Consider the following 12554-nt stretch of genomic DNA (forward strand, 5'->3'; position numbering starts at 1 on the left):
AATCATTTTATGGGGTTGCAATCCAAAAAGTAATGAACTGTAATGGTTGGGAAATGGGCATAATGAAAATAAATAAATGAATGAATAATTACCGGAATAACACATTATGGCATTTTTCATGATTCATCGGTTGACTGTTAAGAAGGACAAAAATGTGTTCAATAGAACAATTTAATTTCATTCAAGTTTTATTTTTTTATTTTAGAGTCTCCATAAAAGTTTTAGCATTTTTGCAGTAAATTATATTTTTGGTTGCAATGTTTGTGGAGTCTGATGATGTGATTGAGATGGAGCATCTTCCTCTGGAATTTAGTAGGAATTTTGTAAATCAAGTAAGATGCACTCATTAGTGAGAAATTGACATATTTTAGGGGGTTGGGGACTTTGTTGTCATTTGTTGTCACGTTCATTAGATTTTTTTCGGCATTTTGTACAAAAAAATACCGTGCTGATTGGAAAAATTACACATTTAGTTGGCTTGGGAGATATTTATGTCAATTGACATTTAGATTTTTGCATTTTGTGGTATTTTTTTAGCACCGTGTCAGTTACGTTTGCGGAACAAGTTATCAATACAATTTTTGGCATCAGTGATATTTTATTATATAACATCGATTTATTTTTCATGCAATCTTTTCAAATGTGTACGATACGTTTGTGCAGATTTATTAAATCTATGGAAATTACAACAAATAATATAAATTTCCAATTTAATTGCAGTCGGGCGGCCATATTTGTGGAATGTTTTTGGTCCATTTTTCATCATTTTCTCTGTTTTCACGCAAACATCCCAGAGGAGGTGACACTATTGATCAGTAAGACAAACGTTCATTTTACACTTTTTATTTGTGCACCAATGTGACCAAGAAAAAAGAAACACTAACAATGTTCATATTGATTGTTTTTCACAGCATAAGAGCCCCTTGATGCCCCATGTCCCTTTTAAATTACACATGCTCTTGAAAAGTCATAATAAAAGTCATCATCATTTACACTGACGCCTTATGAAAAATATATTATTAATGTACAAAATTTTGCATATTACACATGATCTTACACAAAAGATAGGCCAACAGACAAATGACGTACAACCAATCACAACACGCAGTCGAGTCAATTAAGAGCTACTGTACAATGCAATGTTTTTAAGAGTTTGTGTACTCTGGAATGGAGATCTCATCCGTTTCCTGTATTCTGGCCGGTGTGGGCGGGCCGACAAGAATATAATCAAACTCCTGGTGTTGGACTTTTTCGTACACACTTTGCAGACCGTTGCCTTTGGGCACGTGCGACGGATAGTAGTGTTCCCTCCTGCTGTCCCGAGGAAGCGAAGCCGTCTTGGAGAAGGTTGAGAGATTGGACCCGGAGGCCATGCTGGTGTTGGGCCTGGTGGCCGACGGGCTCCAGCATCTATCCGAGTGGCCCAGCACTTTGCACTCGCTCGTGCACGCCCACAGAGCTGCGGGGAGAACGACATTCATTGTTTGACCTTGATGCGAGATAATTGCCACGACGCCGTGATGCTCACCGTTTGTGGGGGGTGAATCTTTCTTGTGCACGTCCCCGCTTATGTCGGAATCGCTGTCGTTAAAGTCGCTGTCTCCTTTGCCGCTGTCCTTGCCGCTGATGTGAGGGTCCCTGGCTGAGATTGTTGTGAACGAATTACCCTTCCATATTGTTATTGGTCTGACCGCTTCCTTCCCGTAGCCGGGTAAAGTGGAATAGCCCTGGAAGTCACAAGAGAGAAGAAATTAATCAAGGTAAATAGCAAGTAACACTTCCATTCCGTCTAAACATTTGATGATTTGATCTGTGTTAACCTCTTGAAGGTGATTGGTGAGCTTTCTCAGATGAGTACACCCTGGACTGGTCCCTAGCCAATCATAATTGTATATCGAGACAGACGCACATTTGTTGAAGTCAGGCTTGTGAACCACAATCGGTGATCCATGAATGCATTTCCTACACATTTCAGGATCAAGGGGAGAAGTAACCTCTTCCAGTTGACCCCAAACAAAAGGCAGCTGACACCCATGACTACTCACCTGTCAGTCTCAGGGGCCATGTAGAGACACTCACACTCAAACCGTCACTGCCTGCATCAAAGTTCGGCGAATGTACCGCAACACTATGAGTCATATCCCATATCACATATCCCATGACTGACTTACCTTTAATTTGCTCTCCATGACCCTGTTGTTGGGCTCAAAGACGCCCGCCGCCTGGTGCCCGTCTTCACACGTCATCTCGGCCACGTTGGTGGCAGCCATGGGCGGCTGCTCAGGGAAGGGGTGCGGCTCGAAGGCTTTGCCCATGTGGCCGCCGATCAGCGCGTCCACCCGAGCGCTCTCCACGCTCTCGGCCTTCTTGGGCGCCTCCTCCCTGTCGTCGTAGCTCTCTCTCGTTTCCTTCCTGCGGCGGCTGCAAATGGTTGTGATGAGAATGATAGCCAGCAGGAGGAGGGAGCAACTCCCCGCCAGGACGATGATGACGGCGACAGACGTGTCCCACTCAAATAGAAACTCGCCCTCGTCCTGAGAGGACGAGGGCATGCTGGGGACAGTCCCCTCGATGAAATTGAAGTGTATGATTGCAGTGGAGGTCAGTGAAGGGGAGCCGTTGTCGCTGACCGACACCACCACTTTGACATTGTCTGTGAGGTCATACGTCAGCTGTCGGCTCACGTGCACCTTCCCGGAGTCTTTGTCTACCGAGAAGCCCAGTAGCCCCCCTTCTGTGATCTTGTAGGAAAGCTGTGCGTTCAGGCCCTCGTCCGCGTCGGTGGCTTTTATGTGCGCAACCACGTAACCTGCCGGGGCGTCTTTAGGCAGGAAGACATCCGCGGAGCCTTTGTAAAGAGGCGGCTCGATGATGGAAGGCTCGTTGTCATTCTGATCAACTATTTTTAATCGGATGACAGCCGTGCTTTGCAGCTGAGGGGAGCCGCCGTCGCTGGCTTGGACGTGAACGTCCAACTGCCTCATGACCTCGTAGTTAAAACTTCGTAGGGCGTAGATGGACCCTGACACTGAATTCAGCGAGACAAAGGTGTTCACTGGGGACCCCATAATGAGACTGTCCACAAGTCTGTACGTGATTTTGCCGTTGTGGGCCAAATCAGCGTCTGTGGCCTCCACGGTGGCAAGGTAGGCGCCAGGAGCATTGTTTTCAGCAACCGACACCTCGTACACGGGCTTGGTGAAGTGCGGGGCGTTGTCGTTCTCGTCGTTGATCCGGATCGTGTACTGGGTGATCTTTCTGAGAGGAGGCGACCCAAAGTCCTCGGCCATGACTGTCAAATTGTACTCGCTGATCCTCTCACGGTCTAAGGGGGCTGCCGTCACTATCATGTAGCTGTCCTCGTACGCTTGTCGCAGTTTGAAGTGGTCGTGGCCGTAGAGGGTGCAGTGGACTTGGCTGTTGATCCCGGAGTCCCTGTCCGAGGTGGTGACCAGGGCCACCAGGCTGTCTTTTTCGGCTGCCTCGCTGATGTGCGCCGTACCTGTGGTGATTGAGGTCATGGGGGTGATGCTGATGCCCGGCGCATTGTCATTGACGTCGCTGACGTGGATGACAATTTTGCACACCGAGGGGGTCGGGTTAGGGCCTAAGTCGGTGGCCTGTACGTCCAGCTCATACGTACGCTTGTCCTCAAAGTCCACCGGGCTCCTGAGTGTCAAGCGGCCCGATTTGTTATCCACGTGGAAAAGATCCCGGATCTCGTGAGAAACCTGTTTTCCGAAACCATAGATGACCTCGCCGTTTGGACCCTCGTCGGCATCCACCGCGTTCAGGTCCAGTATCACGCTGCCGACTGGAGCATCCTCGGGCAAACTCACGGAGAAACTATTCTGATCAAAAACAGGGCTGTTGTCATTAAAGTCCGTCACGCGGACCGTTATCTTGGTTGAACCAGACCTGGACGGGTTCCCACCGTCTGTGGCCATCAGATCCAAAGAGAGCGATGGTTGCGTCTCCCTGTCGAGCTCCTTCATTAGTACCAATTCTGCATATTTAACCCCATCCGCTCTCAGGAGCACATCAATGGTGAAGTGACTGTTGACAGAAATCTGATAGCTTTGAATATAGTTGGAGCCCACGTCCGCATCCACGGCCGGGTCCAAAGGAATATGAGAGCCCACGGCTGCATTCTCTGAGATCTCCACCACAGACTCGGCGCTGGGAAACTCCGGGGAGTTGTCATTGATGTCTTTAACCTCCACCTCGACGTGGATCAATCTGTAGCGCTCTTTGGAGAAATTCACCACATCAAAAGTGACGAGACACTGTGGAGTGTGTCGGCACATTCTCTCGCGGTCCATCCGCTCGCCGACGCTCAGCTGCCCGTCGCTCTCCCTCACCCGGATGAACGAGTCATTAAACTGCCTCATCATCCGAAAATTGGTCCTGGAGGAATGGGACAGGCTCAAGGACATGTCCTTGGCCAGGTTTCCGATCACGGTGCCCGCCGCCTCCTCCTCGTTGCACTGATAGCGGATCGTATTCCCCTCGGTCCGAGCCAGAGAGGCGCATAAAAACGGATGAAAGGAGAGCACAAATATCCACCAGTGGTAATAAGTAATAAACAGCATATTGATAGTATCCATCGGGACGGCAGAGGGAAAAAAATCGGTCCACCTCTGGAGCGAACTCGCCGCGCACTGACACTGAGAGCTCCGAGCGGGCTGCGGGAGAAAGTTACTTTGCGCCTTTACGCACACGCAGCAGCCAGTCACGGACACGCGTGTCGACGCGCCTCCGACACCTCCGGATTCTGCTCTGGCGGGGTTTGGAGCGCTCGCCGTGCTAATAAGACCAAGTGTGGCCAATCCGCGTCTTTAGAATTATATATTTATATCTAAGAAACGCACACATGCGAGCCTGTTGTTGGGGCGCATGAAGGCAATTTAAAGACGAGCACAGTCGTTGTGCTCCGCTTTGTGATAGTTTCGAGCGCTGTTTATCGCATCGTTGCAGCCTTTATTTACTGGAGAAAAACACATTGCTTCTCTCTTTTGATGTGCACTTATTGTCTTCAGCACTCTGTGTGTGTGTGCTGCCTTTTTCAAAAATGATTATTATAAAAAGAAGAATACCAACTACACTTCTCTCTGTAATTAAAATATTATCTGCAGATTTGACCCAAATGACAAAAGAAAATAAATCAATGGGTAGCTATTGTTCTGGTTAATACATTGTAGATTGTCATACCAAACACCACAAATTAAAAAAAAGAGAGAAAAGAAAGAAATTAGACATTCTCTGATGCACTTTCAACTATTTACTGAAGGGACAGTCACTCACAAGGCACAAAGAGACGTTATAAAACCGTGCATGTTATAAAACCAATTTCTTGACATTCTCTTATTATTCTATATTTTAATATTTTACAGTACAGTGCTATTTTTCTCATTATGTGGTATGTCATTGGAAAGTCTTAATGGCATTACAGTTTATTTCAGTGGGGTAAATTGTAATTGAAAAAAAAACTTATTTTGACACAGTGGTTTAATTACAAAGTGAACAGGTATGAACAAACGTCATAACTTTTATTTAGTTTGCACCGTGAGTGTGTGTCTGACATCTGACCCTAACTTTAATTGCCACGTAGAGCAACGGAGTCCACTGACCCCGAGTTGTCATGGAAACAGCAAAGTGGGCAGGACTGACGTGTAATGAAAGAAAAAAATGAATGATGAGGGATCTAAAATATAATATTTGGGATACGTCCCTCCCAAAAAAATTCAAGATGAGATATTGGACAGCAAAAAATGGACTGTTGCAGCCATGTGGAGATTTGAAGTTTAATACTGCAGCATCCAGAACTAAAGGGTTGCGTTATAAAGAAATATGCTTTCTCAAATAAAGAAAATATGTGCATTTGAATACAAGGGCAGCAAAAGTGAAAAGAAAGACAAAAGCTGTTCATGCTTTTCTTTTTTTTTCCATTGAAGTGCACTTTGTAAACCTTTGCATATTCACAACTTTTTTGCACGACGCAATATTTTCTCGGAAATGCTTTGGATACCAAATAGTATTGTGGTATATGATAAGAAAAGGAAAGGTTTAAATATACACATGAATAAAAATATCTCCATGTACATTTCAAGAGACGTCTCATATGGCTGTGTGTTTTCGTTGACACTTTAGCTTGACATTGCACCCCCCCACACACATTGATTCAAACAAACAGGTCCATAAATATTGGGACGTCATCTTCAAAACAACACTGCGATGGATTTGAAATGAAACAAACAAGATGGGCTTCAACTGCAGACTTTCAGCTTTAAGTGAATTTGCAGCCAAATCTGGTGAATGCTGAAAGATGTTAGTTTTTTTTTCTTAAAAAAATTGTTTTTATCGTCTTTATGGCTCCGCCCCCGGTTGATGACATGGTCACAAAATCCGGCCTCTTTATTGACCTAGGAGTATATGCGGTGGGGTGTGCAGTTGCAGAGACGGTTGAACATAATGGCGTGTTCCATGTGACAAATGTCGGGGCGATCGTGTGAAAATCAGGGCTCTGTTTTCAAAGACAGACACATATGTGCTCGGCGTAAAAAGTGGTAGGCTGGGGCAAAGGCTGAGGCAAATCTATTTTACCGTATTTGGGAATTTGGCTGACCGTGCTGCGCCTTTCTCTGTGTTCCGGAAGAACAAGGGTTTTTTCTATTACACGCCTCTGGTGTGCAACAAAAAAGCAGGTCTAAGTTGTGGTGTAGTTGGCGATTTTTGTGGAGTGGCACAGGCAAACAGATTCTGAGCTCCGTGGACGTGCATGGATGACATTGTATTCATGAATAAATATGACATCAGTGTGCATCAATCCCTCTGAATCATTGTCGAACCTTCCAAATAAGATGAGTGAACCTTACCAAAACACAAAACCAAGCAAGCCCACTTATAGCTTTTTAAAATGAATGCCATTTATTGACTTGGTTCAGGAAATGTCGTGCATTCATTTGCATTACTCTTTGTCTATAGTTCAAAATGAAAATGGAGAAAGGACATTTTGTCCCCACCATGAAAAGGAATAAGAATGAGGCGGATGATGTTGTTGAGAGAATTGAAAAGAAGCTGCTTAAGAGCACAATAGAGAGAGAGCCAGAGGACTTGTGAGACACTGTTTTCAAAGAGAGGACACAAAACAGGAAAGTGAGACACGTGAAGATCCTGGAAGAAGGCTGGGTGTAAAGATACCCGCAGAGCGTTATACACGGAGAATATTGAGATATATGTGCAGCCACATGCACTGGACCACAAAAACAACAAGAAGGACATTTCTTAATTTGTTTGTATTTGTTACATTTTATTTTATTGACAAAATTATCTTAAAAAAATATATATATATAATGCATACATTTTCCTTCTGCTAATTTCTTTGCCCTGACTCCTGACTTTAAAATACAATGAAAGAATGTACTAAATAGAAATTTCATAAAATTCCATAGAGTACATCCATAGACTGAAGCAATTTAGACAGGAGTGTCTGGTTTTAACTACAGTGGTGCCTCGAGATACAATTTTGACCCCCCCCCAACAAAAAAGTTTGTGTTTTTTTTTTTCAACAAATAATTATATATATACTATTAAAACATACAGTAATGATATGGTTCAATGGAAAGTTAAAAAACTCAACCATTTTTTTCCAACTTCAATTTAATAGACATGTTCTGTTCCTTCTAGTGCATGCACCTTGGCCACCAGAGGGCAGTATACTAGCAAAATAGAGACTGCAATGAAGAAGACTTTCCTGACCAACTCAATGCCTGTGAGTACCGTTACGTTGACGGCCAACATGTGTTGCTTCATCATTTGTGTTGAACTCTCTGTTGCTTAAAGGGGAAGTCCACCCAAAAATGTTCTTTACAAAATATGTTCTATGTGCCTCTACTTGTCTAAACATGGCTTTTGCATTAATTTTACATATTTGGAATATAAATTAAGCAGCGAAATCCACCCATTTTTAGCAATCTCATAGTTGCTCGGGGCTCATCTCACGACCAATCACGGCTAACCTCTTTTATGATGCTTAACCATGATTGGTCATTTACTGAGCCCGAAGCAACTGTGATGTCATTTTCCATCGACCGCAAGTAACAAAATGGCCACCCCCTGAGATGGCTTTAAACGGGTGGATTTTACTGCTTAACTCATATTCCATAAACACAACCAATAATATCAATCAGAATGCCGTGTTTAGACTAGTGGGGTGGCATAGAACATATTATTGAAAAGACTATCTCTTTAAAGGGTTGTTATTATAATACTGTGACACTACTGCTATTGGTTAGCCTGTCGATGGTATTTTGCATTTTTTGTTAGCAATAAGCTAAAATGGCCGTCGTACGTCAATGTTAGCTAATGGTTTTGTTACACAATGTGTAATTCTGTCTTTGTTTTAAATTTAGCTTGACAGTAAACAACTGGGAGAGACCACAAAAAAAAATTGATTTGTTCCAATGCTACAGCACATTTTTGAGGTTAGCCTTTTATTTATATAAGAAGTGTTCAGAAATTGGGCACACACCATCATATCAGGGAAATGCACAGATATTCTGTCAAATATTTTTCACTCGACATCCTCCGTGTTGCTCCTACTCCATTTTGTACTTTTGTCAAAGAGAGATGTGTTGAAAGGAGTGACAAACACTAAGCATATATATTTTATTTTTTACCCCTTCAGCCTCTACTGATTTGCCGCCCTTCTCTATTCACACATTTTTATTTTCCCCACGTCAAAATCTTGGTCTGCTATACATCTTAATGAAAAGATGTTGAGGATGACAGATTGTGTCCATTTGGCTGCGAGTGATTCGCCATCAGTCACGGCGTGTGCACACTCACCACGTAAGACAAAGACTTTGACAATAATGAAGTGAAACGTCGGGAAAAGCCCACAGAGGCACAGTGAAGTGGAAGAGGATGCAGTTGACAGCCGCGTGTTGGAGCCGCGCTACGCTCGCAATCTTCATGTTGCTCAATGAAAATATCACACTGGGAATAAAATGTTTCGGAATAGCACAGAATGCCGTCAATTTATTACCAGCCGGAGCTACAGAGGGTTGGGAGGTAAATATTAGTTTTAAAAGGGATATAAGTGTCATTCTTGGACAGTAAATTAGTTGAGACTGAATCAACAGCAGGGCGGCACGGTGGAACTGGTTAGCGCGTCTGCCTCACACTTTAGAGGTGCAGGGTTTGATTCCGGGTCCGGCCTTCCTGTGTGGAGTTTGCATGTTCTCCCCGTGCCTGCGTGTTTTTTCTCCGGGTACTCCGGTTTCCTCAAACATTCCAAAAAACATACATGGCAGGTTGATTGGACGCTCTAAATTGCCCCTAGCTATGCGTGTGAGCGCGGATGGTTGTTCGTCTTTGTGTGCCCTGTGATTGGCTGGCAACCAGTTCAGGGTGTCCCCTGCCTACTGCCCAAAAACAGCTGGTATAGGCTCCAGCACGCTTGCGATCCTTGTGAGGAGAAGCGGGACAGAAAATGGATGGATAGATGAATCAACAGCGCCCCTGCTGGTTGCAGCCAAGTAGCGCGCTCCTTTTTGCCATATTTGCAATCGAATTCACATAAAAAGCTGAACTGTGAACTATAAATTACACTTATGACTACTACATGTAGACTTGTTTCAACAGTTCATATATTGGTATTTAATATACAGATTTTTTTTAATTAACACGATAACACAATAAAACTGTAAAACTTGTAATATTAATGTAGGATTCATTTACTGTCACGCAAATGTGAGAAGATAACCACTTTTCGTTTCCGTTTCCTTGCTTTGAGTGAGATTCCGCTTCCATCACGTACTGTCACCTATTACCTGCATTATTTTTCTTCTTCCCCCATGTTGGTCAACAACACCTCTCATTGACATTTGGTTCATCTTTCTGAAAAAGACCAAAGAAAAGTCATGTTGTGTGTGCAATACTTTCGAAATGACTCTTAAACAAAGCCAAGCAGCCGAGAGTCGTCTTCTATGTTCATTTCTAGCAAGAAAGAGGAGCGATTGGTGCACAAGGTCTTCTGTCTAACACAGCACCTGAACAGCTGTCTCGCTTATAAGAAACAATGGCTTACAGTTGGAGGAGAGCTTACGAGAATAACCTTGAGCAATGAACCCAAAGACAAAAACATGATCTGATCACACACGGCATTGAGTTGAATTTCGAGTTGGTGTGCTGTGCCAGAGGAAAATTTCACTGTAAGTCTGATGAGTTCTGCTTCGGAGCCTGAGCACAAAATCTGATGGTGATCAATTCAGTGTGATCGTAGTAAACAAATAACACACACATGCGCAGGAAAAAGAAAAACGCTAGCTCCTCAGTTGTTGGAGGTAATTATGGAAAACTTAACATTAGGCAAACATTAAGAGGTGATGATGATGTCATGTTTTATATTGAGTAAATTCCCTCGGCAGCACTAATCGAGAATACGTGTAGTCCAAGCATGAAATTCTACCCCTTAATGCGCACTTCTTCCACATCACGAGTTTGTCTCCGAAGGAACTCGTACTTCATGTTTGATACAACTAGACAAGTCCAAGCGGTGACTGACGCTGCGGGATGTTAAATCCTGACGGCAGATCCTTCAACATTATTGTAAGATTTCGGTAACTGGCAATCAAATCACCTCTCGTTTTGTTTTTTTTTGCTTTCGTTTCTTCTCCCCGTCCGGCAGCAAAAAAAAACAAAAAAAAAAAAACTTCAAAGTGGTTTGTCCTTGCATCATGCTCTTGAACACACAATGAAGACTCTAGCCCACAGCATTTACAGTCCGTTCTGCTGCAAGGTAAAATCAAATACCGCTGCATACCAGAGTGGGACATTGCAATTTGGAAAAAAACGATTGATACAAAAAAAAAGAAATCAATCAATCAAAACAATCGCACATGGCCGTAGTTTACAAGTATTTCTTTGACTGCTAGTTTCTTTTTGAGCAAAACAGATGCCTGTCATTCCACCATTGACCTTAGAGGGGCAGCACAGTGCCGCAGGGCATCGAGACTTTTGGAAAACACCACAAAAATAAAAGCAATAGTACTGTAGTAGAAAATGAAAGAGAAGAAGTTCGACTACCTACTACTTTAGATGAAAGCTTGGCCTTTGCAAAGTCACCTCGTCAATTTAATTGATGCGAATGACTTGTGAGACAATTAAACGCACTTGAGGATTTACGATAGCAAATATTAAACAGATTTAACTTTTACGATTGCCAGCGCAACTGTTTTCCGATCAGATCGGGACAAAAAAAAAAACACTCTTAAAACAACCGACACCACATGATGGTCACGCGTCTGTCTAATATTATACGTGGTTCAAATTTGGTTGCTTGGCTTTTTCAGGCAAGTTTGCTTTTAGACTATTTCTTATTTGTCTGCTAGACAGGCCTACTAAACTAAAGTTGCGTAGTGAAACTTGATTCAACCACTGAACCTTCTGGAAATCACAGGGGATTCTATCAAGCCAATTTTCCAAGGTCATGACAAGCCCACTAGCGCAAAAGTCAATTTTGAACAGGATCAACGCGCCTGCAAAATGTTGAGAGTTGTGCGCTGAGTTTGCAAAACAAAGCAAAGCAAAGCAAAATAATTGGCTTAAGAATAAAAATGAAGAAACAAAAATATTTAGTGAATCATGCTTGGAGCTTAATTGCACTAAATGCGTTTTTTTTAGGTCTTTTGCAATATTTGCTGCCAATGGAAACTTGGACACGGTCCACTACCTGCCGGAACTAGCGTGCAAACAAATAAGTCTGGCAATCTATGATTCTTATAAGGCCTTTATCGCTGTGGCACCGAAATTGCGATCTCTGAAAAAGCGATTTTGATATTGCCAAAGCTGCGGTTTGTGCCCCACGTTCACAAAGCAGGTTACACAAACCAGCGGCGTACTGATTTAAAAAACAAAAAAACGTTGCGCTGCCATGCATAGTCGCGGAAGTTATTTATTTCGGCTGTGCTTGAATGCTTGACACGAAGCTATCTTGCGCCGCAGCAGTATGGACTGTAATTGTACTATATGCAAGTCCGTGCACAGCAGCAGCAACGAGCCGTGGTGACAAATATAAACCACCCCACTAACAAGTCACGTTTTAAACGAGGAGGCGAAAAAGGAGTCGCTAAGCGTGCTAATCGCTAAAGTAAAATACAGAGTCGCAAAAGACCCAAAAGAAGTGCTTTGGTATATCGTTGACTTTTAACAAAAGTCTGTCTAGAACAGCGTTCGGGCCGAGCGCCAAGCAGCTATGAACAGAAGTATTATATTTATTTTTTTATATATTTATATCAATCAATACGTATCTATACATAAAACAGATGGCGGCTCCATTAGCAATTTCGCAGGTGTTCTCAGACCGGAACATGTTAAAAACGGCTGACGTCATCATGACAAAGAGGGTCGATGTCAAACGTACCGTATTTTCCGGACTATAAGCTGCTACTTTATTCCTAGATTTTGAACCATGCGGCTAATACAACGGTGCAGCTTTTCTGTGGATTTTTCTTTCACCAGTAGGGGCGCTCTATAGTTCCGAAAATATGCGA

At 43.3% G+C, this 12554-nt stretch overlaps 1 protein-coding gene and 1 long non-coding RNA gene across 4 annotated transcripts in view; one reads left to right on the forward strand and one right to left on the reverse strand.

The window, feature by feature from the left end:
• The window catches only part of LOC148323461 (uncharacterized), a 57596-nt gene that overhangs the window by 15326 nt on the left and 29716 nt on the right, over positions 1–12554 (forward strand). For all 3 annotated transcript variants that reach the window (XR_015846497.1, XR_015846496.1, XR_015846498.1), the window contains exon 5: positions 7687–7771. This is a non-coding gene — a long non-coding RNA (uncharacterized LOC148323461). The remainder of the gene's footprint in view (positions 1–7686; positions 7772–12554) is intronic.
• On the reverse strand, positions 828–4801 carry pcdh8.2 (protocadherin 8, tandem duplication 2). The gene is made up of 3 exons (XM_088314265.1): positions 2172–4801; positions 1529–1727; positions 828–1459 (listed from the first exon to the last, which is right to left on the reverse strand). Exons 1-3 carry the CDS (start codon positions 4605–4607, stop codon positions 1146–1148), a joined length of 2949 nt encoding a protein of 982 aa, XP_088170391.1. The 5' UTR covers positions 4608–4801; the 3' UTR covers positions 828–1145.

Source organism: Idiotropiscis lumnitzeri, chromosome 14 (assembly GCF_059441095.1).
Source record: "Idiotropiscis lumnitzeri isolate Australia: NSW breed Sydney's pygmy pipehorse chromosome 14, RoL_Ilum_1.0, whole genome shotgun sequence".
NCBI classification, from domain to species: domain Eukaryota; kingdom Metazoa; phylum Chordata; class Actinopteri; order Syngnathiformes; family Syngnathidae; genus Idiotropiscis; species Idiotropiscis lumnitzeri.